This window comes from Cydia strobilella, chromosome 25 (genome assembly GCF_947568885.1).
Source record: "Cydia strobilella chromosome 25, ilCydStro3.1, whole genome shotgun sequence".
NCBI classification, from domain to species: domain Eukaryota; kingdom Metazoa; phylum Arthropoda; class Insecta; order Lepidoptera; family Tortricidae; genus Cydia; species Cydia strobilella.
In genome coordinates, this window is record NC_086065.1 from 734,911 (window position 1) to 762,362 (window position 27,452).

The 27,452-nt window shown below is 40.8% G+C and overlaps 1 protein-coding gene across 3 annotated transcripts in view; it reads right to left on the reverse strand.

Annotated features, from left to right (window-relative positions):
- LOC134752948 (uncharacterized) overlaps nt 1–21,008 on the reverse strand; it is an 84,583-nt gene extending 63,575 nt beyond the window's left edge. Inside the window, exons 1-3 of one of the 3 annotated variants that reach the window (XM_063688727.1) lie at nt 20,018–21,008; nt 17,491–17,656; nt 10,122–10,320 (exon numbers count right to left, since the gene is read on the reverse strand). In XM_063688727.1, coding sequence (XP_063544797.1) covers nt 10,122–10,320; nt 17,491–17,513 — 222 coding nt within the window. In that variant the 5' untranslated portion in view covers nt 17,514–17,656; nt 20,018–21,008. Of the gene's footprint in view, nt 1–10,121; nt 10,321–12,921; nt 13,049–17,490; nt 17,657–20,017 lie in introns of those variants that run through there. The other 2 variants (XM_063688725.1, XM_063688726.1) reach the window with 2 other exon arrangements.
- Nucleotides 21,009–27,452: the final 6,444 nt, after the last annotated feature.

Consider the following 27,452-nt stretch of genomic DNA (forward strand, 5'->3'; position numbering starts at 1 on the left):
CAAAAATTACCTATAAATTTTGATGACAGCGCCACCTATGAGCGATATTGGGGAACTATGTGCCTTATTGAATGCGTATTATTGATTATAATATCTATTATTTACAAGCCATGTAGGTTTTGAGTAAGTACATACAAAATCATATAGATGGCGCTGTTATTTAAATTTACAACATGCGTCTATTGCACCGCGGTTAATAATTTAAAAATTATTAAGATAACTGTTAAAAGGTCACTGTTTATGTGTGGTATTTTCTATAAAAAGGGACCTTATTGTTGATGGCGCTTACGTCGCATAGCGTCGCGCGACATTGTGTTTATATCGGAGCAACGTTTATAATGGCGTAAGCGCCATCGACAATAAGGTCCCTTTTTATAAAAAATACCACACATAAACAGTGACCTTTTAACAGTTATCTTAATAATTTTTAAATTCCCGGCCCAAACGTCCCCATGACACTGGCAGCGTTGCCCCGTTGAATTGCCAAGGAGATCTGTTGGACCAGGTACGATCCGGAGCGAGGATCGCAACCCCTATCTCTCAGTCGCCGACCCAATTCCCACACACACAGTATATCTTGATTATTTTGTTTTTAACTCCTATTCTATCTACGAATGTAGTTCGCGTGCTATTTGCTCTTAAAATTTAATCAGGCGTCAACCTACTTTCAACGAATAATTTTATACTTATTATTGTTCATACCCTTGGAAATATTATAAAGATAATTAATAGACTGGACAGGACACGTATACAATATGCCAGATAACCTGTCGGTCAAAACAGCCACCCATAGGGTCCAACAAATTATAAGGTGTCACGGGGTACACCTTGACGGAGATGACGGGACGAGCTTGACTCCTTTAACAGACACGGGTGGGAAACTTCCGAGGATAGGAATACGTAAAAAAAATATGAGAAATACCTTTGCCCAACAGTGGGACAATATAGGCTCCTAATAATAATAATAATAATAAGCTCGGTCAAGCCCCTCTCTCCAGGTTGTCTTCATTAGCTGGCTCGAGTGAACACTGAGCTGGGACCGCACGACTCTCATCCCTGGCTTGCCTTAACCAACTGTCCAGAGTGGAGTGTCAGAGCTATATACTCGCAGGGTGGAAGAGAATTATGCCTAAGATAAAATTTGGCACAGTGGCTGTTTACAGCCATATCGTGTGTTGACGAGTCACCACCTGTTCAATTTTTCGTATTTTTAACATATGGTCAGAGCAAATACCATAATCTCTTCCATAGTCCCAGTTACCAGTCCATTAGCATTTTATAGCTCAATTCTTTTTGTCCCTTTCTCTTGCAATAGTCTTACATTAACCGGGGCTTGTCCTTGCGTGCATTATTATAACGTATACAGGGATAATCGTCAGTTAGTGTCACATCACAAAGTGAATTGTCTCTTTACAAGAGGCATCTACGTGTTAACATCGGCCCCACGCACGCCTACCAAATGTACCGGATCCCATGGTCCCGAGATTATGATAAAAATAGTAAGTACTAAATTTCAATTTTTAAATTATAAGTACAGTCAGCAGCAATAATTGCTAAGCGAGCATATTAGTATTTCAAAAAAATGAACTTGACGCGACTTTATTGTTAAGACAATAAGAGCGTGTCAAAGTAATTTTCAACACCTCGCCCGCTTCACAACTTCTACTACTGACTGTACATGAACATTTCTTGAGATTTTATTTCAGCTATTAACAACCGCATAAATGTACCAAACGTGTATAAAAAAATATCAACGTATATATCAACATCACCACGAGGCCTTATTGATTAATTTATAAGAGTTGTTATATGCTTAAATTTTCACGCTAATATTTATACTAAAGCAAACGAGAGACTCTAAAATGATACCACGCGCAACGAGTGGTTTTCAAGTGGAGTCCTGAGAATAATGAGTTTCAAGACACAATTTAATGATAAAACAAAAGTAATTCCTTATGGCATTAAGTCCGCCATTTGTAATACTTATAATTTTATATGCAATAAAATTTAAATAAATAAATAAAATAAGTAAATGGAAGCCTGAGCGTTGCGAAGGTTTCAAGAGTCAAAAGTAAAACGAAAGTTTACTACAGAGTAAATGGAATCCTGAGCGCTGCGAAGGTTTCAAGATACAAAAATAAAACGAAAGTTTACTACAGAGTGGAACGACGATACAAAAACAGCATACAAAAACCCAGCGAAGGCCGAAAGTTGAGCTGCAGGAATGAAGTGCTCGCATGCTGATCTTTTCTTTCTACCAAAAGTACATCTTCATTACTTTTTCCCTTTAGAAAACAAAACTACAGCACCAACAACAACACCACATCAACAACAGCACAAACAACAACACCACATCAACAACAGCACAAACAACAGCACCAACAACAACACCACATCAACAACAGCACCAACAACAACAACACCACAACAACAACAACAACAGCACCAAAACAACAGCACCAAAAAACAACAGCACCAAAACAACAACACCAAAAACAACAACACCAAAAACAACAGCACAAACAACAACAACACGATGACCGCGGGGCCCTCGGGCCCCGCGCACCGCGCAAAAAACTAGTTAATATTATATATAGCTACAAAACCACTCATTTCTCATATACGCCTTTTATTTGGAAACTAAAAGGGTTACACCGAAAAAAAAAAAAGTATTGTATAAAGCTCAAAAAATGTAGGTCCAGAAAAATATGGATTTTTTGGACAAGTGGAAGACGACAAAAATGTTGGACGGCCCGGCTAAACGGTAAGACTTAGTGGGGGGGTGCTCGACCAAATGTCATAGAGGACCCTGGGCAGTTTCTAAAGCCGCCATTTTTTTTTCAAAATGGCGGATTCAAAATGGCGGCCAATTTTCAAAATGGTCCTAGCGCGCTGAAATTTCGGTCACGGAATCTCGGGGTCCCCTAGATTGGTATGGAAAAAAATTTTTTTGAAAAAATTCAAAATGGCGGAAAAAATGGCCACTTTTTTTTTGTATGGGAACTTTTAAACGGTGCTAGATAGGTGGGGGGTGCTCGACCAAATGTCATAGAGGGCCCCGAGAGAAGTACGACTGCATTTAAAAATTTTCAAAATGGCCGACTTTTTTTTTTTTTTTTTTCAAGTTGGTCCGAGCGCGCTGAGATTTGGCATGCGGCGAGCCTCGGGGCCCGAGATTAGTATGTCGAAAAAATTTTTTGGAAAAATCCAAAATGGCGGCGGACAGGGGCAAAGTCAAATTCTCGAGTAGGTTAAGCGAGCCCGAAGGGCGAGCTTCAGGCCGGGAGGCCGAAGGCCGACCCCGCGACGGGCCGTCAGGCCCGGAGCTTAACCCCGAATGGCCAGACACCCCCAACCCCCAGTAATTTTGGGCGAGGCCGAAGGCCGAGCTGCGTTAAGGACGAACAAAGCAAAATCCTATACAAAAAGTGTGTTAAGCGAGCCCGAAGGGCGAGCTTCGGGCCGGGAGGCCGAAGGCCGACCCCGGCGGAGGGCCGAAGGCCCGGAGCCTTCACCCCGACTCCCAAGCGTGCCAACTCCAAGTAATTTAAAGCGAGGCCGAAGGCCGAGCTGCGTGAATGCAGCGCTCCCAAGCGTTCTACCAAGTCAACTGTCTCGATAAGCGAAGCCGGCGGGCCGAAGGCCCGACGGCGAAGCGTCGAGGCTAGCGAAGGCCGAAGGCCGAGCTCCGCGTAGGGCCGAAGGCCCGAAGCGTCACACGAGAGGGGGAAGTTGGAGCTTAAACACGACCCAATAGTGAAAATGTCTTAGACGAGCGAAACGGCGGGCCGAAGGCCGAAGGCCGTAGGCCCGACGTGAGCTTGTCAAGACATTTTTACTATTGGGTCGTGTTTAAGCTCCAACTTCCCGCTTACCGCCCAAAGCAGAACCAACCCTCCAAGTGTTTTAATAAGCGAAGCGGCGGGCCGAAGGCCCGACGCTGAGCTTCGAAACCCAGCGAAGGCCGAAGGCCGAGCTCCGCGTAGGGCCGAAGGCCCGAAGCGTCCCTTACCATTTCCCAAGCACGCGAGGCCGAAGGCCGAGCTGCGGGTATGAAGTGCTCGCATGCGGATCTTTTCTTTCTACCAAAAGTACAACTTTATTACTTTTTCCATTGGAAAACAAAACTACTGCCCCAACAACAGCAACAACAACAACAACTACACATCAACAACAGCACCAACAACAACAACACATCAACAACAGCACCAACAACAACACCTCAACAACTACAGCACCAATAACAACAACTACAGCACCAAAACAACAGCACCAAAAACAACAAGACCAACAACAAAACAACAGCACAAACAACAACAACAACAACACGATGACCGCGGGGCCCTCGGGCCCCGCGCACCGCGCAAAAAACTAGTTAATTAATATTATATATAGCTACATTACGACTCATTTCTAATATACGCCTTTTATTTGGAAAGTAGAAGGGTTGGACCAAAAAAAAAAAAACTGTTGTATAGAGCTCGGAAAATGTAGGTCCAGAAAAATATGGATTTTTGGCTCCGGCTCCTGGGTCAAAAAATGTCGGACGGCCCGGCCAAACGGTGAGACTTAGTGGGGGGGTGCTCGACCAAATGTCATAGAGGACCCTGGGCAGTTTTTGAAGCCACCATTTTTTTTTCAAAATGGCGGATTCAAAATGGCGGCCAATTTTCAAAATGGTCCTAGCGCGCTGAAATTTCGGTCACGGAATCTCGGGGTCCCCTAGATCGGTATGGAAAAAAAAAATTCGGAAAAAATTCAAAATGGCGGAAAAAATGGCCACTTTTTTTTTGTATGGTAACTTTTAAACGGTGGTAGATAGGTGGGGGGTGCTCGACCAAATGTCATAGAGGGCCCCGAGAGAAGTACGACTGCATTTAAAATTTTTCAAAATGGCCGACTTTTTTTTTTTTTTTTTTCAAGTTGGTCCGAGCGCGCTGAGATTTGGCATGCGGCGAGCCTCGGGGCCCGAGATTAGTATGTCGAAAAAATTTTTTGGAAAAATCCAAAATGGCGGCGGACAGAGGCAAAGTCAAATTTTCGAGTAGGTTAAGCGAGCCCGAAGGGCGAGCTGCAGGCCGGGAGGCCGAAGGCCGACCCCGCGACGGGCCGTCAGGCCCGGAGCTTCACCCCGAATGGCCAGGCGTGCCCAAACCCCAGTAATTTTGGGCGAGGCCGAAGGCCGAGCTGCGTTAAGGACGAACAAAGCAAAATCCTATACAAAAAGTGTCTTAAGCGAGCCCGAAGGGCGAGCTTCGGGCCGGGAGGCCGAAGGCCGACCCCGGCGGAGGGCCGAAGGCCCGGAGCCTTCACCCCGACTCCCAAGCGTGCCAACCCCAAGTAATTTAAAGCGAGGCCGAAGGCCGAGCTGCGTGAATGCAGTGCTCCCAAGCGTTCTACCAAGTCAACTGTCTTGATAAGCGAAGCCGGCGGGCCGAAGGCCCGACGGCAAAGCGTCAAGGTTTGCGAAGGCCGAAGGCCGAGCTCCGCGTAGGGCCGAAGGCCCGAAGCGTCACACGAGAGGGGGAAGTTGGAGCTTAAACACGACCCAATAGTGAAAATGTCTTAGACGAGCGAAACGGCGGGCCGAAGGCCGAAGGCCGTAGGCCCGACGTGAGCTTGTCAAGACATTTTTACTATTGGGTCGTGTTTAAGCTCCAACTTCCCGCTTACCGCCCAAAGCAGAACCGACCCTCCCCAAGTGTCTTGATAAGCGAAGCCGGCGGGCCGAAGGCCCGACGGCGAAGCGTCGAGACTAGCGAAGGCCGAAGGCCGAGCTCCGCGTAGGGCCGAAGGCCCGAAGCGTCACACGAGAGGGGGAAGTTGGAGCTTAAACACGACCCAATAGTGAAAATGTCTTAGACGAGCGAAACGGCGGGCCGAAGGCCGAAGGCCGTAGGCCCGACGTGAGCTTGTCAAGACATTTTTACTATTGGGTCGTGTTTAAGCTCCAACTTCCCGCTTACCGCCCAAAGCAGAACCAACCCTCCCCAAGTGTCTTGATAAGCGAAGCCGGCGGGCCGAAGGCCCGACGGCGAAGCGTCGAGACTAGCGAAGGCCGAAGGCCGAGCTCCGCGTAGGGCCGAAGGCCCGAAGCGTCACACGAGAGGGGGAAGTTGGAGCTTAAACACGACCCAATAGTGAAAATGTCTTAGACGAGCGAAACGGCGGGCCGAAGGCCGAAGGCCGTAGGCCCGACGTGAGCATGTCAAGACATTTTTACTATTGGGTCGTGTTTAAGCTCCAACTTCCCGCTTACCGCCCAAAGCAGAACCAACCCTCCAAGTGTTTTAATAAGCGAAGCGGCGGGCCGAAGGCCCGACGCTGAGCTTCGAAACCCAGCGAAGGCCGAAGGCCGAGCTCCGCGTAGGGCCGAAGGCCCGAAGCGTCCCTTACGATTTCCCAAGCACGCGAGGCCGAAGGCCGAGCTGCGGGTATGAAGTGCTCGCATGCGGATCTTTTCTTTCTACCAAAAGTACAACTTTATTACTTTTTCCATTGGAAAACAAAACTACTGCACCAACAACAGCAACAACAACAACTACACATCAACAACAGCACCAACAACAACAACACATCAACAACAGCACAAACAACAGCACAAACAACGGCACCAACAACAACAACTACAGCACCAAAACAACAGCACCAAAAACAACAACACCAACAACAAGACAAACAACAGCACAAACAACAAAACAACAACAACAACACGATGACCGCGGGGCCCTCGGGCCCCGCGCACCGCGCAAAAAACTAGTTAATAATATATATAGCTACAAAACCACTCATTTCTAATGTATACGTTTTATTTGGAAACTAGAAGGGTTACACCGAAAAAAAAAAAAGTATTGTATAGGGTACGAAAAATGTAGGTCCAGAAAAATATGGATTTTTTGGACAAGTGGAAGACGACAAAAATGTTGGACGGCCCGGCCAAACGGTGAGACTTAGTGGGGGGGTGCTCGACCAAATGTCATAGAGGACCCTGGGCAGTTTCTGAAGCCGCCATTTTTTTTTCAAAATGGCGGATTCAAAATGGCGGCCAATTTTCAAAATGGTCCTAGCGCGCTGAAATTTCGGTCACGGAATCTCGGGGTCCCCTAGATTGGTATGGAAAAAAAAAATTTGAAAAAATTCAAAATGGCGGAAAAAATGGCCACTTTTTTTTTGTATGGGAACTTTTAAACGGTGCTAGATAGGTGGGGGGTGCTCGACCAAATGTCATAGAGGGCCCCGAGAGAAGTACGACTGCATTTAAAAATTTTCAAAATGGCCGACTTTTTTTTTTTTTTTTTTTCAAGTTGGTCCGAGCGCGCTGAGATTTGGCATGCGGCGAGCCTCGGGGCCCGAGATTAGTATGTCGAAAAAATTTTTTGGAAAAATCCAAAATGGCGGCGGACAGGGGCAAAGTCAAATTTTCGAGTAGGTTAAGCGAGCCCGAAGGGCGAGCTTCAGGCCGGGAGGCCGAAGGCCGACCCCGTGACGGGCCGTCAGGCCCGGAGCTTCACCCCGAATGGCCAGCCGTGCCTAAACCCCAGTAATTTTGGGCGAGGCCGAAGGCCGAGTTGCGTTAAAGACGAACAAAGCAAAATCCTATACAAAAAGTGTGTTAAGCTAGCCCGAAGGGCGAGCTTCAGGCCGGGAGGCCGAAGGCCGACCCCGGCGGAGGGCCGAAGGCCCGGAGCCTTCACCCGTTTAATTTAAAGCGAGGCCGAAGGCCGAGCTGCGTGAATGCAGTGCTCCCAAGCGTTCTACCAAGTTAACTGTCTTGATAAGCGAAGCCGGCGGGCCGAAGGCCCGACGGCGAAGCGTCGACACTTGCGAAGGCCGAAGGCCGAGCTCCGCGTAGGGCCGAAGGCCCGAAGCGTCACACGAGAGGGGGAAGTTGGAGCTTAAACACGACCCAATAGTGAAAATGTCTTAGACGAGCGTAACGGCGGGCCGAAGGCCGAAGGCCGTAGGCCCGACGTGAGCTTGTCAAGACATTTTTACTATTGGGTCGTGTTTAAGCTCCAACTTCCCGCTTACCGCCCAAAGCAGAACCAACCCTCCCCAAGTGTCTTAATAAGCGAAGCCGGCGGGCCGAAGGCCCGACGGCGGAGCGTCAAGGCTCGCGAAGGCCGAAGGCCGAGCTCCGCGTAGGGCCGAAGGCCCGAAGCGTCACACGAGAGGGGGAAGTTGGAGCTTAAACACGACCCAATAGTGAAAATGTCTTAGACATGCGAAACGGCGGGCCGAAGGCCGAAGGCCGCAGGCCCGACGTGAGCTTGTCAAGACATTTTAACTATTGGGTCGTGTTTAAGCTCCAACTTCCCGCTTACCGCCAAAAGCAGAACCAACCCTCCAAGTGTTTTAATAAGCGAAGCGGCGGGCCGAAGGCCCGACGCTGAGCTTCGAAACCCAGCGAAGGCCGAAGGCCGAGCTCCGCGTAGGGCCGAAGGCCCGAAGCGTCCCTTACGATTTCCCAAGCACGCGAGGCCGAAGGCCGAGCTGCGGGTATGAAGTGCTCGCATGCGGATCTTTTCTTTCTACCAAAAGTACAACTTTATTACTTTTTCCATTGGAAAACAAAACTACTGCACCAACAACAACAACAACAACACAACAACAACACAACAACAACACAACAACAACAGCACCAACAACAACACCTCAACAACTACAGCACCAAAAACAACAGCACCAAAAACAACTGCACCAATAACAACTGCACCAACATCAACAACAGCACCAAAACAACAGCACCAAAAACAACAGCTCAAACAACAAAACAACAACAACAGCACAAACAACAACAACACGATGACCGCGGGGCCCTCGGGCCCCGCGCACCGCGCAAAAAACTAGTTATATTTATATACCTACTACGGTAAGATTGATAAGACAATGTAATTATGCCTCCGAATGAAATAAATACACTGTATCGCAAAACTAAGTGGCGAGACAGCTCATAATGCCATCTCTTGGTTGGTCTTAACAAGGGTAAAGGAGATAGATAGTATTAAGATCTCAGTCGCCAGCTGATATTGCGGCAAGTATAATAAGCACCCCACCCGCGTAGGTACCCTTCCCCGCGCACGCCCTTCTTGCTCAATTGAGTTTTATTTTGCCAGATAGTAAAAAAACCGTGGATCAAAATGACCCAAATTATGAATGATGTCTCAATGTGGTATTATAATATTGTAGACGTAAACTTAATAATATGAATTTTTTTTTGTGGCAGATACAGGGTGTTAATTAGAAAAAAATTTTTTTTAAATAAAAGCGGTGGATGAATTTGACACAGATTTGTTTGAATAACATATAACAATGTTCTGTAAAGTACAACACTTCACTTACCGACTCTAATATTTTTTTAGGCGTTTTAGGATCAATATTAGGTATTTATTAAATGCCATTATAGCCGTGGATGAAAATGACACAAAATGCGTGTGTACGTCGGAAGCCACTTTGCCTTTACAGGGAAACAAAGAATTTCGTCTCTAATATTTTTTTTACAGAATGCTGATTGAAAAAAGAAATACCTAAATTTCTACCTAAGCAAATACCTAGGATGACACAAAATATTATTTTTAGGTTTAGTATATGGTCTGGAAACTATATATAAAAAATAAGCAACATTAATATTCTTATAACCTCAGAAGTTATTGGTACAGGTCTAATAGTACATAAAAAAAGAAAAGCATGCAGACAAAAAAAACATTTGGACGCCAAAAAGGATCCCCACTCAGTATAGTGCCGCGGCAAACCGTGGCGTTGGTTTTCTGTGGGGACCTGGCTTAATCTAAAAATAATGGCGACACGTACGCCAACGACACACAAATAAAATTTACATTGACATAAAAATACAAACATTATTAAACAGAAAATTAAGACAAACAAAATATTAATTACCGCCTTTTTTAAATATATTTATAACGAAAGTTACAGAAAAAACCAACACCAGAACGAACTAAACTTAAGACTAAAACTAAAACAAATCATCAAATTGCCGCGGAAATGTAAGTGTGTGTGATAAGTGTGCGAGTGAGTGACTGATATGTTACTGTGATGTCTGTAATTGAATTTGTAACAAGTGTGCACACAGTGTGTGTTACACATTAAATCTATTCACTAACCTCATCATCATTGTCAATGAGTTTTAGTATATCAATAGTGGGGCATGCAGTTTTTTTCAACAATCGCAACTTTTTCCCTTCAATGAAACAGGTATTTTCAAAATGTATGGAACAAATAGTACTGTGTTTAGTCGGGAACCAGTCTTTCCGTCCCGTGGATGCAATCCATTTTTCTTTTACATCTGGATCATGTGGGAAACTAAAATAATGAAAGTTTTTTTAATCACAATAGAAATTTATAAACATATAGTCGTATGTGTTCAAATTACACTCCTTTTTTTAAAGCTGTCGTGTATAATTATAATTATGACATGAGTTTGTTTTTATCAATAACTACTAAATTGTTTTTTTTTTTTTTAATAACAGTTAATGTCATTCGTTAATATGTTGTAGAACGAACAACACTATTAGGTAGTCGCTGATAGACGAATGATAAAATGAAGGGTACACGGAAAGAACACGTCTAGTCCCTTGAGTAACATCAAAGATAGATATAACTCCGTAATAGATGGATACAGTCTAAGGAAAAAACGTGCCTCGAAAATCACGAAAATTTGATTCTCGTTCAGAGGGCGCTACTAGCTTTGGCCTACTGTCGTATAGATGGCGTTGACGGTTTCGTTTGTTATTTAACAATTTTAACGCATATCAGTGAAAGAACATGGGTAAAAATCATAAAAATAATAAATGCAAGTAAAAAATTACATAATTTACTATGACGGGACCGCTCTATCTTATTATATCCTATTTGGTAACATTTTGAGTAATCGCGGTTTTAAAATTTGGAACCATGTCAAAATGTATGGTAATTCCGTGACCAGGTTTTGAGGTGAAACTAAAGTGCAAAATAGTGAAGGGCGAAGTTACCTTGCAATCCGGGGTTGTGGGCTTGAACCGTTGGCCTCCGTTGTAGACCCTGGTGTTGGTCCCGGGCTGCCCTTGTCGCAAGCTAGAGGTAAGCTTAGAACCGTAACCTTGATCGTCCAACTTAGACCTCGGATTCTCCACTTCACGGATGGGCACGGCGTACATCGGCTACACAGCACTGATTTTAAAAGTAGTCTAAATATTAGCAGTAGTGCTTTTAACAAATTGCGAGAAAATTAGCGATAATGGCGAGACACAGTGTTAACTGGTAATAGGCTCATGACATACTGGCTCTGACAGCTTATGCTTAGCTTATAATATTCAAATTCAAACCGTGACTTTGGTGTTGCCACAGTAATTACAACAAGAAATTTAAAAATACAATGCCAAAGCTGAACAAGTAGTATAAGATTACCCATAAGCATTACCATAGAGTAACTTATACTAGAGCGGTACTGTCATAGTAAATTTTGTAACCCCAGTAAATTCACTGCCATCTGTCGACACACTTTAAAACTAAAAATGAAGATTTATAAAAATACGATAGAATGTATTTAAATATAGATAAATGATTTTTTTTTATTTGCATTAATTATTTTTATGATTTTGACCCATGTTCTTTCACTGATATGCGTTAAAATTGTTAAATAACAAACGAAACCGTCAACGCCATCTATACGACTGTAGGCCAAAACTAGTAGCGCCCTCTGAACGAGAATCAAATTTTCTTGATTTTCGAGGCACGTTCTTTCCTTAGACTGTATCCATCTATTACGGAGTTATATCTATCTTTGGCATTACTAACACTGATTGAAGTCGATTGATCCTAGTTGGTCGTTAAATAAAGAATTTAATTTAATTTTAAAAAAAGTTGTATTACATATATTATACAGTGGTTGCAAAAGATATAACTAATAATTAAGAGCTCTACATTTTGAAATGAAAATCTCATTTTCCGAAAAAAGAGACTTAGACATGTTCTTTCCGTGTACCCTTCAAATGGCCTGTACCACGAAGACGATGTGATGCGCGACAGTATCGCTTGTTCCGATATTCATCGCATTGAAATCACAACTTGCAGTACTTAAAAAATGGTTTTATAATAAATTTACCACATATTTAATATATACGCTAGATGACGCAAATATCACGATTTGTATTGAATTCAAGCGTGCCGACTTTTTCATACAAAATTTACGCATAATATAATTTTCCCCTCACTAGCTCGGAAAGCCGTCTTTCATCCTTTAAAACAAGCGGGGAAAAACGCATTTTATCCACTAGTGGGGAAAGTAATTTGACCTTGGATGGAGCGTGTTTAAGTAGCTTTCGACAGATAACAATACGTAAAACGCTCATAATAATGTTTCGTTCGATATTAATTATTATTAAATAAATGGTTTGAGAATTTTATAAAAAAAATACCAAATTTAGCTTTATTTAATGATTTTAAGTCATAAACCTTAAATTCCATAAGAAACATTTGTTTTTTTAAATGATGTTGAATGTAATTCTGAACGCACAAGTTGAGTCGATGCAATTTCAAAACGCATTGTCAGAAATATCAACATTGTCAACAAAAAATTTCTCGCCGACTCCGACACGTAAAAATACAGAGTTTTCTGTTATAATATCGTATTATCGTAAAAAAAATTGGTGATTCCATTGATGAAGATGATCTAACGCGTGTGGATGTTGCACTTTCCTCGCTATAGTGAGGGGAAAAGTTTTGTGTTACTCACGGGTGCAAATGTATTTTACTTCTCGTGTGTTGAAACCACTCGCTACGCTCAGGGTTCTATTTTGGAACCAGTCGCTTCGCTCGTGGTTCAACTATAGAATCCTTTCGCTTGCTCGTGTTTCAATTCCACACTCGCGGGTAAAATACAACTTTGCACCCTTGTATAACAAATAACTATTTAAAATTACTTACCTGTGATAGGAAATATGTCCTTGCCTTTGGGTGCTCGTAATTTTTGGGCTGTTGCAGTTAATTATCACGCAACGAGGCATTTTTTAAGTTTTCACGGACGACTGGCTGCAACAACTGACGCGCGTGGACTGTCAAAAGCGACGGTCAACCTCGACGCTTGTTCGGGGTATACGGACACGCGAAGTAGATGCATTTGCGTCATCTAGTGGAATATACGCATAATATAATTTTAACAATAATTACCTGTGATAGGAAATATGTCCTTGCCTTTGGGTGCTCGCAACTTTTGGGTTGTATCAGTTAATTATCACGCAATGAGGCATTTTTTAACTTTTAGCGGATGTCCGGCTGCAACAACTGACTCGCGTGGACTGTCAAGTGTCAGTAGCGACGGCCAACCTCGACGCTTGGTCGGGGTTCAGCGGGCCTACCGCGAACCACGTTCGAAGTGTTGCCTCCCTGTCACACTTACGTACGAATTTACAAGTGCGACAGAGAGGCAACACTGCAACACGTCGAACGTGGTTCGCGGTAGGCCCTCAGGTACGTGAAGTAGATGCATTTGTGTTATCTAGTGTATCTATTCTATCTGTGGCCCAAACTGTACTAGTGTATCTATTCTATCTGTGGCCCAAACTGTACTAGTGTATCTATTCTATCTGTGGCCCAAACTGTACTAGTGTATCTATTCTATCTGTGGCCCAAACTGTGCAAGTGTATCTATTCTATCTGTGGCCCAAACTGTACTAGTGTATCTATTCTATCTGTGGCCCAAACTGTACTAGTGTATCTATTCTATCTGTGGCCCCAACTGTACTAGTGTATCTATTCTATCTGTGGCCCAAACTGTACTAGTGTATCTATTCTATCTGTGGCCCAAACTGTACTAGTGTATCTATTCTATCTGTGGCCCAAACTGTGCAAGTGTTAATTAAACACCATTGCAATGATCTGTATTGTATAGAGTGTTAACATTAGAATTATTAGCTACCTATGTATACAGTTTTATCTAGATCCATATCATCATAGAGTAACTTATACTAGAACGGTACTGTCATAGTAAATTTTGTAACCCCAATAAATTCACTGCCATCTGCTGTTGCCAAATGTTTTTAAATATATTTATTAAGTATTTTTATGATTTTGACCCATGTTCTTTCACTGATATGCGTTAAAATTGTTAAATAACAAACGAAACCGTCAAAGCCATCTATACGACTGTAGGCCAAAACTAGTAGCGCCCTCTGAACGAGAATCAAATTTTCTTGATTTTCGAGGCACGTTTTTTCCTTAGACTGTATCCATCTATTACGAAGTTATAATTATCTTTGATATCATAAAACCGATACTTTAATTACATTCCAATTTAGAACATGTCTGAGAAATACAGCAATAGGCTGTTCTACATTAAAAAACCGGCCAAGTGAGAGTCGGACTCGCCCACCGAGGGTTCCGTACTTTTTAGTATTTGTTGTTATAGCGGCAACAGAAATACATCATCTGTGAAAATTCCAACTGTCTAGCTATCGCGGTTCATGAGATACAGCCTGGTGACAGACAGACAGACAGACAGACAGACAGACGGACAGACGGACAGCGGAGTCTTAGTAATAGGGTCCCGTTTTTACCCTTTGGGTACGGAACCCTAAAAACGTTAGGAAGAATATTAGCTCAATAATTGCATATAGAGGTTTTTTCAACATCATGAACACAAAGTCCACAAGTGTCGAAACTGTCACGACACTGCATCAAAAATAACTTTCAAAACGGTCCAACCAATGGTTAACGCCTGCTGCCTGTGCGGCGTAGACTGGCGCTGCTCGACAAATCATCGCGCGTAATCGGCCTACCCGCTAGTCTAGAGTAACTTATACTAGAGCGGGACTGTCATAGTAAATTTTGTAACCCCAGTAAATTCACTGCCATCTGTCGACACACTTTAAAACTAAAAATGAAGATTTATAAAAATACGATAGAATGTATTTAAATATAGATAAATGATTTTTTTTTATTTGCATTAATTATTTTTATGATTTTGACCCATGTTCTTTCACTGATATGCGTTAAAATTGTTAAATAACAAACGAAACCGTCAACGCCATCTATACGACTGTAGGCCAAAACTAGTAGCGCCCTCTGAGCGAGAATCAAATTTTCTTGATTTTCGAGACACGTTTTTTCCTTAGACTGTATCCATCTATTACGGAGTTATATCTATCTTTGCCGCTAGTCTCAGAAACGAAACCTCTGATGATATTTTTGGACGCCGACTCAAAGAAATGTTATTAACACAATCGCTGTATTCTGTTAAAGAATACACAAACTTGAAACGCGATTAAAATGTATAATATAATATTTTTTCTATAATAATTTAATCTGACATTGTTATTTTTATGTTCTATTGTTGTATTTTATTTCTTATTGTTTTAGTTGTTAATTAGAATTTTATTTTAATTTGACTTTGCAATACTATTATTAATTCTGACATTATATTAACTAGGGTGCCCTAGCAATATATATATTTTGACTGCTTATTTATACTCTGAAGAGATAATTTTTGACATTGTGTTTAGTATAACTATCATTACTTTATGACATTTTATCTCACTGTATTTGACTTTTAATTTTTTTATTTTGTTATGATTTGTTTGTTTTTATTTGTTTTTTAATTATTTTACTGAATTATTATTTTTTACAATTTGACGATCTTTTTGTGAGTTCATGTTATTTAGATACATTGTGTCATTGTTAAATATCATGTAATTCCCAATAAGAAATAAATTAATCTAATCTAATCTAACCGTAATTTCAGTTGGAATATAAAAAACCGGCCAAGTGCAAGTCGGACTCGTTATAGCGGCAACAGAAATACATTATCTGTGAAAATTTCAACTGTCTAGATATCACGGTTCATGAGATACAGCCTGGTGACAGACAGACAGACAGGGAGTCTTAGTAATAGGGTCCCGTTTTTACACTTTGGGTACGGAACCCTAAAAAAGAGCGTAGCCATTATGCCCGATTCACATCTATTCCAGTGGCATTCCATTCCAGTCCAGTGATCAAATCCAATGCTGGAATGCTACTGGAATAATGTAAACCGGCACTGGAATATAATCATTCCAATCCAGTGACTGAAATGATGGTCTACTTTTTATTCCAGCTCGTCCAATTATTCCAGTGACATCCAGTGCTAGACAGGGAACGGACAACCCTTTCCGCGATAAAACCCTTTCAATGGGTGTCCCTTAAACACGGCTAACACATTGAAAGACTTTCCCTTTGGATCTGCAAGCCCATTCATACCCCTACCTTTGACTAACCCTTATCGAAAAGCTAACCAAAAATAAGGCTAGCCCTTAATAAGGGTTACCCTTATCTTTAAGCGCTTTTTATAAAGGTTTCCCTTTGCGTGAAAGAGACAGGATTAGTATATATCTACGCTAGTGTATGACAAGGTAAGAAAATACTTGCCTAGTCAAAGAACGCCGCCGTCGCCGCCGACGATCGCTCGGATTCGAAGTAATGTGTGCTTTATGAACGAGGTAGACAACTTAAATTAGCACGCTTATATGCTAAAAGGGAAGCCCTTTATAAGGCTAACCCTTATAAGCAATATGCAAGGTGTTGGTGAGCGGATGATAAGGGTTTTGTAAGGGTATTTGGGCTACCGATTACACAAATGTGTGTACACAAATATAAGGGTTTTTAAAACCAAAATGAAGGGTTTCGTCTGGCAAAGGGTATGGTGAGTTAAGCCTTATGCAATACCCTTATAAAACCCGGATAAGGGATAGCGGGCCGGTCCCTGGTGCTAGATTAAACATAAATTTACTGGATGATGCAAATTACTGAAATTAATGTAAACGATTCAATCCAGTTCAGTGCTGGATTCGATCACTGGACTGGAATAGATGTGAATGTGGCATTAAGACGAGTGGCCGACCGCCCCGAAACCTTTTTTTCCAAAGCCTTTCTATCCAAAGTAATATAAACATAGTCCTTATGTTCCTCTCTGGATTAATATTCAGAGAGGAACATAAGGACTATGTTAATACATTATTGAAAATATTTTGTCACAATTTAATTTTGATGTATAGCAACCACAGCTATACCTTAGAGGATATAACCAAACGGAGTAGCCATTAACAGGCGTTCCCCTCTGTCGGCCAATAGTCATACACAATGTATGGACTGACGTTAATCTGACATGGCTATTTTGATATTACGTATACATCCCTTATAGGGATAAGCTCGCCTTTGTACCTAAATTTATATGAATTTCATGTTATCAATTTTTTGTTTTGTACAATAAAGTGATTTACTACTACTACTACTACATTTGACGTTCCCCTTCCCCGAAAAATTGGCAGACTTTTTTGTACAGAAAATTACAGACAAGGCGTCTCCATTGGTTATATCCTCCTAGCAGCTATACATCAAATTGTCCTATAGTCAATATATGTAGATTCAATTGTGGAAACATGCTTTCCATAATATAAATATCCAGAGGAAAATGGGGACCAAGTGGTAGTCTGGTAGTCCCGTTACCTTTTAATATAAACTTACAGGGAAAATTGAAGGTACAGCATCAGGTGTGACCTGTGGCCGAAGACCAGAAAATGTAAGCTCTTCAGGCCTGAAGTGCGAACTGCACACTACCGCATCTTTCCTTTTCGGGACATAACCAATTGCGTCTATCCACTTTTGTCTGATTGGTTCTTTTCTGGGGATTCTGAAACAAAAAAATGAACCCTTGAGAGTTCTTACACTGGAAACAGCATTTGCGGACCGCCGGACCTATTTTGTGCTGCGCATTACATTTGCTTATTTAAGAAGCCGGTGTCGATTTTGGAGCAAAAATGTAAAATTGATAGATTTAGTCGTTAAAATTATACACGATTTGTTACGTAATATCTAAAAAACAAGTATTGGTTTCTATTAGCACGTCTTCTCATCTTGCCTTTTAATAATGAGGTCGCGAGCGTGCGTCACCGGAAATATATGAAGACAAACAAAATTAGATGAGCATTGGATTAATTTAAACCATTTAAATCGGCAGGAGAAGATGGAGTATTTCCGGCGCTTTTACAGCAAGGACAGGAACTCCTCCTCCCGCATCTGGCCAGAATATTCCGAGCAAGTTTCGCGTGGGGAATTATACCAGGTACGCTTCATACCAAAAGCAGGGAAAAAGGACTATTCACAACCTAAATCCTTCAGACCTATTAGTCTAACATCGTTCCTACTCAAAACGATGGAAAGAATCATTGATCAACACATTAGAGCGAAATACCTGGTGGATAGACCACTAAGTGTATACCAACATGCTTACCAAAAGGGGAAATCTACGGAGACTGCCCTACTCGACCTGGTTGACAAGGTGCAGAAAACCCTAGAGGAAAAGCAAACCGCTCTATGTGCGTTCCTTGATGTCGAGGGTGCTTTCGACAATACGCCCACAGAGACCATACTCAATGGTATGAATTCAAAGGGAGTAGACGAAACCACCACCAGATGGGTACATAGCATGCTCTCGAACAGAGTAGCCACTCTGACCCTCAATACCATAGAGCATGAATTTTATACCATAAAAGGGTGCCCACAAGGAGGCGTTCTATCCCCACTATTATGGACCCTAGCAGTGGACCAACTTCTTGCAATTATGTCAGGCCATGACTATGACACACAGGGATATGCCGACGACCTGGTAGTCATTGTCAAAGGCCCTTGCCTCCACACGATTTCCAACCTAATGCAAGGAGCTCTAAACACTATTTTCAAATGGTGTAGAGAAAATGACTTGTCCATTAATCCGAGCAAGACTGTAATAGTACCATTCACAAGGAAACGAAAGCTGGAAAAGCTTACACAACCAAGACTTAATGGACAAATAATACCGTTCTCAGAAGAGGTCAAGTATCTAGGGGTCACTTTCGACCAAAAGTTAACTTGGAACCCTCACTTGAGAAATATTATACAAAAAGCAAAAATGGCCATGTGGTCATGCTGTCGAATGGCAGGAGCAAGATGGGGCATAAGACCCCAAATTGCTATGTGGTTGTACACAGCAGTAGTGAGGCCCATTATCACCTATGCCTCCGCAGTCTGGTGTAACAAATCAGCCAAAAGATGGCGATAGATACTCTAAACAGCCTGCAACACACGGCTTGTTTAACCGCACAATAGGTGTAGGGCCGTCACAATAGATCACCGCTTGGTCGACGTGACACTCACAGGCCCACAACACCCCAACAATAATAATAATAATATATGAAGAGAAGGGGCAGTTTTTAAAAATTCATCAAAAAATTATGGTGGTAAATTATACAAATTGATGTATAAGAATAGTCAAATAACGTTGAAATTAAATCGATTTTCAGAGAAATTGTCACTTGTTTTGAAGTAATTTCTGGCGATAATTGAATTTGTTTAACTTTCATTTCCTCGAACTCTAAGTGTCTAAGTCATATAACAAAAATGTAATCTGATAAAGGTCAAGTACAGAATATGTGTAATACAAATTTACCATTTTTAGCAGTCCAAACCATACGAAATTTACAAATAAGAGCGACAAAATCAGTGCTTTACGCGCGTTTACCTAAACATCCATTAGGAAAAAAAATCATTACTAATTAAGTGTCTGTTTTCAAAAAAATTATCTGATAAAAGACAAGATAAGAAGACGTGCTAATAGAAACCAGTACTTGTTATTTCAATTAGGTAACAAAAGGTGTACAATTTCACCGACTAAATCTATCAATTTTACATTTTTGCAACTAAAATCGACACCGGCCTCTTAATAAATTTAAGTAGAAACGAACCGCAATGGTCATGTGATTTTAATAACCAGCCCCCTAAAGAAACTAATTGGTGACCGCTGGTCAGCCTGTCTGTGCCAACATTTTTCTTGAAAAGTACTCTCATGATGGAAAAAGTTTATGAAATAAAACTATGAAAACGGATTATATCGCGTATATTGAATTTATAATACATCCCGACGCTTCGAACCCTTTACAGCGTTCGTGGTGACTGAGGAAAAACTACAAATTTCAAAAAAAATGTTTACTTAATTTTTCTAACAATTTAAACTTACCTGTAAAATGATATGCCGCATCCACGAAATGATTCACTTCTACAGTATTTAATGCAACAAGCCCTCATGATATTACATTACTTTAACAATCTATTACACTAACTTCGATAACTTGTATAACAACAAGTTGCTTGCAACTTGCTTTACTTGCTTGCTGTAGACTTGTAGTTTTTTTTTTTATGAAATAGGAGGCAAACGAGCAGACGGATCACCTGATGGTAAGCGATTACCGCCGCCCATGGACACCCGCAACACCAGAGGGGTTGCAAGTGCGTTGCCGGCCTCTAAGATGGGAATACGCTCTTATCTTGAAGGTTTGAAGGTCATATCGGTCCGGAAATACCGCAGGCGACAGTTCATTCCACAGTTTAGCTGTGCGAGGCAGGAAGTTTCTAGAGAAACGCACAGTTGAGGACTGCCAACCATCCAAGTGGTGAGGATGGTAATGTTGTCGCGTAGGGCGATGGCGAAAAGAAGCTGCAGGGATTAATCCGAACAATTCCTCGGAGCACTAGTCTAGTGAAACTAACCGTGAATCATTCAAAACTCTAATTGTATAACAACATTTATTAAAAGTACAAATACTTTTAAAATAAATTAACTTCCAGATAGATTACAGTATGTACTATTATTTCTATAAATCATAAATTTACTGTTTCTTGAAATTGTAAGAGTAAATTCTAAAAGAACCTAAAAATATCGCATGTGACTTTTTGTTAAGGCTTAATCAACCTTTTAGAAAACAATCTGTACCTTTCAAGTTCAAAATTGATAAAAATAAATGATGCATTGATCAGAAATGCGATCGCTAAGATAAACGAGCTGTGTAAATTTCGGATTTTAGTTCGTTAGAATAACTTTCTATTTTACTTCGTAGTACTTGTACAAAGCGTGTTGTAATATCTCCAGTTTTGCAAATATGTTATTATTGCGTAAACTATCTTAGAAATGTAGAAATAAACAATACAAACACAACAATATTTACGATTTACGACAAACTCGACAAAGACAGACGACATTCGAGTCATTCGACAAATGAAATGACAATAATATTGTTATTGTCACTGTCAGTGTCAATTTTTTTTTTTTTATAATTTTTTTCATGACCATGGATACAACTTCAACCAATGTTGTCAGAGCACTAAGATCAAAAACGGCTATACAAATCTAAAAATTTGTACGATATAGTCTGTCAAAGGACTGTCTCATTTCAAACATAATATAATATAATAATATATATTTAAGAGAGAATCATATTTTCTTTGTCTTACTCTAGTAGTAGCACCCAAAAAAAAAAGTACGATTTCACTTTTTACCATGGAGACTATATAAAGGAGCCAAATTTCTATGTATGAAAAGTGTCCATCAAAAAACAGTAATTAGACGGCGCCACTATACACCGAAATACTACCAAAAACAACCTACGTAATTTGGTCGGGTTATTTGTTGGTTCATATTATACTCATGTCCCAGAGCCTAACTAGCGCCACCGGAGAGATTAGGAACTATTATTTAAAGCTGAAAGCGGTCACTTTTTCAACATTTCTGCCATAAGAGATTGGCATCCTTTCCATACCATCCATACTTTTTATAACAAAAGAATATAATGAATGACAGCCTTTGAGTATATAGCCCACTGGAGATGACATACACGGGCAACCCCAAAGAGTAGTATAATATATAGGAGGCAACCCCCTCCGGCAAAGTACATTGGTCAACTGTTCAAACACGTTATATAAAACTACTTAAAAGTCGCTTTACCCGCACCTCCATTTTGCATCGTTCCGTGTCGCGTGACGCTTCTCTCGAAAAATGGTGACTTGTGCAGTTTTATCGTGTAAAAGGCGATCTGACCGCTCAAACTCGCAACAAGATCGCGTTTCCTATCATAATTAAGTATTTTTACTAACTATTAAACGTGTATTTGAAGTACAATCTCCATTTAGGGCTCCGTCACAGACGCGCGTTTTGCGGGCGGAGCGTGAGCGGACGCCGGCGCGACGGAAGCGCTCTCATCGCGCTCCGCTCACACTCCACCCGCAAAACGCGCGTGTGTGAAGGAGCCTTTAAAGAAAAAACCGTTTGCGATACGTAAACGACAGAAAAATGTAAACATGAATACAGTGGTACGGGGGCGAGTCGGTCTTTAGGGATGTGACAAAGTCAAAAAGCGACAACATTTGAATGAATCATTCATTCGTTCAATCAATGTAGTTTGTTTAATAATCCGTTTTTTATTAGATATTAAATTAAATAGTAGGTATAGATGTATGTAAAGAATATAATGATATGTTACCTACGTAATAAATAATAATAATAATAAAGCCTCTTTATTCCCATATAACTTATAGCTACATGATACATAATTTAAATTTAATCTTTTTTTTTTTAATTATAGAGACCCCTATTGTAGGGTATAGGCCTCCTCCAAATTCTTCCACCTCGTTCTGTCCTGGGCTACTGTTAGCCAGTTTTTGCTGGATACTTTTATAATATCGTCCGCCTATCTTTGTCGTGGATGTCCAATTTTTCTTTTCCCAACCGGACCGGCCCATTTGGTAGCGGCAAGGGTCCAGCGCTGGTCGGTGCATCTTGCTACGTGCCCGGGCCATCGCCATTTCAGTTTTAAGGCATGTTGTAATGCATCTGTCAGTTTTGTCTTTTTCCTAATTGTTTGACTTTTTATTTTGTGTATTTTTCTTAGGTTTAGGATGCTTCGTTCCATAGCTCGTTGACAACTTATTATTTTGTTTTTAATGTTTTTTGTATAGGCCCAAGTCTGGGACCCGTATGTCAAGCAGGGAAGAATACAGGAAATAAACGTAAGTTTGTACGCGATTAAGTCCCGTATTAGTTTTTGATTATGAGTGAAAATCGTGTTAGTTTAAATCAGAATCATACGATGTTAAAATTTAGTCTAAAAATGAAAAGAATTGTTGGCTAAAAATATATCGAGGTAAAAGGAATACATTTAAAGCGGGACTATGAATGTGTTATGCATATATACTTTATTTAATATAATTGTATGTACTTTTAATAAAGATTTTAAATATAAAAAACGTACAGTTAATGGTATATATACAATCATAAAAAATAACTTAAACTTATCTAAATTAAACAATAAACTACAAAACTAACTAAAATATTTTATTCAAAAAGACCTCCGCGAGCTGTACCGGGTGCAAAGGTGCCCATCATATTTGCCGCGTTACCACGTTGGATAGCGATGGCCAACCTTTGCACCAGGTACGAACCCGCGCGAGCATCAGAGGTCCTCTCCCTAATCCTATGTCCCAACTCCCTAATAAACGATATGGCGTCAGACCCCCAACACCCCGTTGTTTCGAAGGCGAGGGGTACAAAATAATAATTTGCCTCGAGGATGGAATATTTCGCTCTCTTTCTCGAAGCTGCCGACTCTGCCGCAGCGCCAGGTGTCTGCACCGTCCGGCTGAGATGTGACGCGGCGAAAGTGCTGACGCACGTGGCGTCCCACAGTAGGCACTTCCCCTTCTGCCATGGCACCAACGTTAAACCGTCCGGCCTTTTGCCATCGGTGCGACAGAGACCCGGTGGTTCCAGAACACACGGTATGTTCGCGGATATTAGGGCTCTCCGGACGATGTCATTAAGCGCGTGGTGTCTGGGAAATCTTAATGATATGTACTTTTAGATTTCCAAAAGATCCCTATTAAATTAAATTAAATTCTTTATTCAACGACCAACTAGGATCAATCAGTGTTATTAATGCTTATGGGTAATCTTATACTACGGTTAGTAACAGCAAAATTAATTATATTATTATCAATTCCGTATTACATATTTATTTACATATTTAAATATTTATAAGTTCCTGCGCACATGAATGAGGCAGCAGTTGTTCAAATAAACACCGTCAACCCTGTCTGCAATCATGGTCAGGATGCTGTTGGAGCTAGCCCGGACTCTGCGCACCAGGGAGGTTGCTCTCTTGCGCATAGTGGTGTAGAAGCAGTCTACCCGCGCCTCCGCGAACATCCCTGACGCGCTACAGAACCTAGGCAGCCCCATCAGCACCCTGTACGCGTTATTATATTGAACGCGCAGAGCGTTGTACCGTTTACGCGTATAGTCTGCCCACAGACTGCTGGTGTAGAAGGAAGTACAATAGGCTCTAAAGAGACTGAGCTTTACCTCCCTCGAGCAGTGAGCAAATCTGCGGGCTATCATATTCGCTCTGACGGACAACGCTCTGCGCTCGCGCTCAATGTCGTCGTCGTCTTTGAGGTCGGATGTCACCACATGACCTAGATATTTAAATTTATCGACAACTTTTAGTGATTGGCCATATAGTTTAACAGGTGGAAACAGCGGTGGGCTTTTACCCTTAACCCTAAAGACGACACACTCGCTTTTCTTAGAATTATAAATTAGCCCATGGCTCGCTGCGTATCGCTCGCAAATGGAGATGAGCTTGGCAAGTCCACACGCTGAGGCGCTCAGCAACACCATGTCGTCAGCGTAGCTTAAATTATTATATAAAGGAGAAATGGAGAAAATTTTGTAATAACGAAAATAATTCTTGGAAACCTACACGTACAAGTGTTATCTGTTCGGAGCACTTTACTCCGGAGAGCTACAAAAATGCTAATAACAGAAAGACATTGATTGAAGGTGCAATACCTTCTTTGCGAATCTGTCCTTGTTTGGTGAGTATTTTTTTGTTTGTTTTTCCTAAATCTATGACTCACTTACCTTCTTTCTAACGCTAAAAAAAAACGAACTATAGTGACTGCCATTTCACCTTCTACCCAAAGGTTAAAACCAACTTGTTTTTTGTCTCAGATACTACAGTGACAGTTCGATTGAAAATACATGCCCATACCCAATTGCCCATACGACAATTGTGTCGTATTAGTACAAAACAAGAAAGGTTCTAATTTACTCCAATCTGCCCAGTCCAGCAGTTAATTTAGCAGAAACCTGGATAGGTAGATTGGGTAGGTAATCGAACTGTAGTATCGGGGACATAAAAACAGTGAATAGGCTGAATAGGTTGGTCTTATTGGGATTGTTCGAATCACGATATTTTACTTCGTCGAAAGTCAATGCAAAATATGAAATAATATTTAACAACTAAAAATAAGGAAATATTTTCAATGTAAAACTTTTATTTATTAAAATCGAAGTCTGAGGGCTAACCGCAAACACACAAACACGGAAGTTCGCAATTCGGGAACTTGTGTTCGCGGTAGGTCCTCTGTATCTAAATATTCAACGTAACTTATGAATGTCCATCTAAACTGGATGTGCTTGAATCTGACATGTGGAATACAAATTATTGCATATCATTTAATAAAATGGTATTTTATTCGAGATACCGTAGGTCTCAGTCTCAGTCCTGAAAATAAATTAAGTATACAAATATAAATATGACTAAAATGGTAAAATATCAAAACTATTTGTCATTATTTTAAGATCACGAATGACCTTCATTATTTACGTAAATTAATATATTTTTAAGGAATATATTTACCGATTATGTACCGAAGACTAATTAGGGGGACTATTGAATACCCGTCATAGCGGAAGCACGTTGTGTGAATGTAAGTCGATATAGTCGGCTTTTAGCCGTTTTCTTCCCACGGACAAAACTGAACAATATAAATATAATTTCCCTTGTGGTTTTATGTACGGATTTATCCTGTTTTGATAATATTTTATACATAAAACTTGCAGTTTTTGTAAATAATAATACACAATGACAGACGTTCGTTTACTTATTACAAGACAGGTGTCAAAGGTTTGATTGCCATATAAAATTGATAATGTTAGTTCCCGTTTCTGCCACGATGGCGACACTTCTCGTTTCAACCAGACTACCAGAGAATGTAATTTAAATAAATATATGCTTATTCTAATTAAATTAACAATTTGTTTTATTGCTTTTCCTTTGTTCATTAATATGTTTAAGTAACTTTATATGTATGCGGTGACAGATGACCCTTATTACAATATAATTTCATAAACATAGGTTCTTACAAATACCAATCTTTCTTAATATCTTTACATATGTAACATACATAGGTACATAGGTATTAGCCCGGTAAAACCGCGGGCGTCAGTTCATTCTACAGTTAAGCTGTGCGAGAAGGCTAAGGACACAATAAAGCCACATAAATACAGACAGACATACATACAAACAATCATTTTTTTTGGGTAATATCTTCAACGTACATAATTTTCACTTACAATTTTATAATAAATAGTATAAGACAATTCAGTTCATTCGTCAAACTGATTTGACTCATTCTTCAGATGTGTCCCATCACTATCTTGTTCATATGTGTGCTGCATAGTTACGTGAAAACTCTTGTCTGGGTGCGTGAAATTTTTGATGTTTGAATTCTTTTGTGGTGTGCGTTTATCGCAACAGCAAAATGTTTGTCTGTTGAGTTACATATCTTTTGGTGGTGTGCTGTACGTGTTTACCTCGCCCCCCGCTAAAAGTTGGGGAAAAAATTGTTCGAAGAGTTTACGTTATGTTATGTCATCTCCTGTTTTTACCCTTTGGTTACGGAACCCTAAAAACGCAAAACACGAAAAGAGTAGAAATTAAAAAGTGGCAACACTGTAGTGTCGTCCGGGTCGTCCAATGAATCTAGAGGGCCCTCCACACTCATGCGCGAATCACGGCACAAAGCCGCGAACGCGAGTGTGGAGTCTAGTTCGCTAATCGGCGAAATCGACTCCACACTCGCGTTCGCGGCTTCGCACCGCGTAGTCTGGAACGGGCTTCGTATAACTGGATCGGTCATGAGGGGTGGGGGGAAATGACCGAACGGGATAGTCTTATGTATCTTTCAGTAGTAGTGACAGAGAGCAATACTTTTTGTCTTTGTCATAGTTTCACTTTTCCACCGCTGCCACTATCGAGTTTGTGGCAAACAAAAAGCGTGACATGTCATGCTTGTTTAATTTGTTTTGTATGAAATTGTGCTTTCTTATATTCTTGATAAAATAATGGTGAATTGTTCTGTAATCGGCTGTAATAGCCGCTCTGAGCAAAAATATGAGAACATAACCTTTCACACGTAAGTACGGTATTTTACAATTTACACCTTCCTCTTAACGCAATATGTTAGAATAACATCGTAAAATTACGTTACACTCAAAGCAATGTATAATCAAACGATTTCAATAAAAATATCACAATTATTTACGCAAATTAACAAAACATTATTTGTATGTATTTGTATTACGTAGGTTGTTTGTGGTAATCTGTCAGCTACTCGCTACTCAGACGAGTCTGAGGTCAGCCATTTTTAAACTGCTTCTTGTTAGGGATACCAGATGAAAATATCATAATTTTATGGGTAATTTTGACCTCTAAAGTTTTTTCGTACTTCTAATACCAAAAAAAAAACAAATGTTGTGAAGATTAAATGTGGTGTAC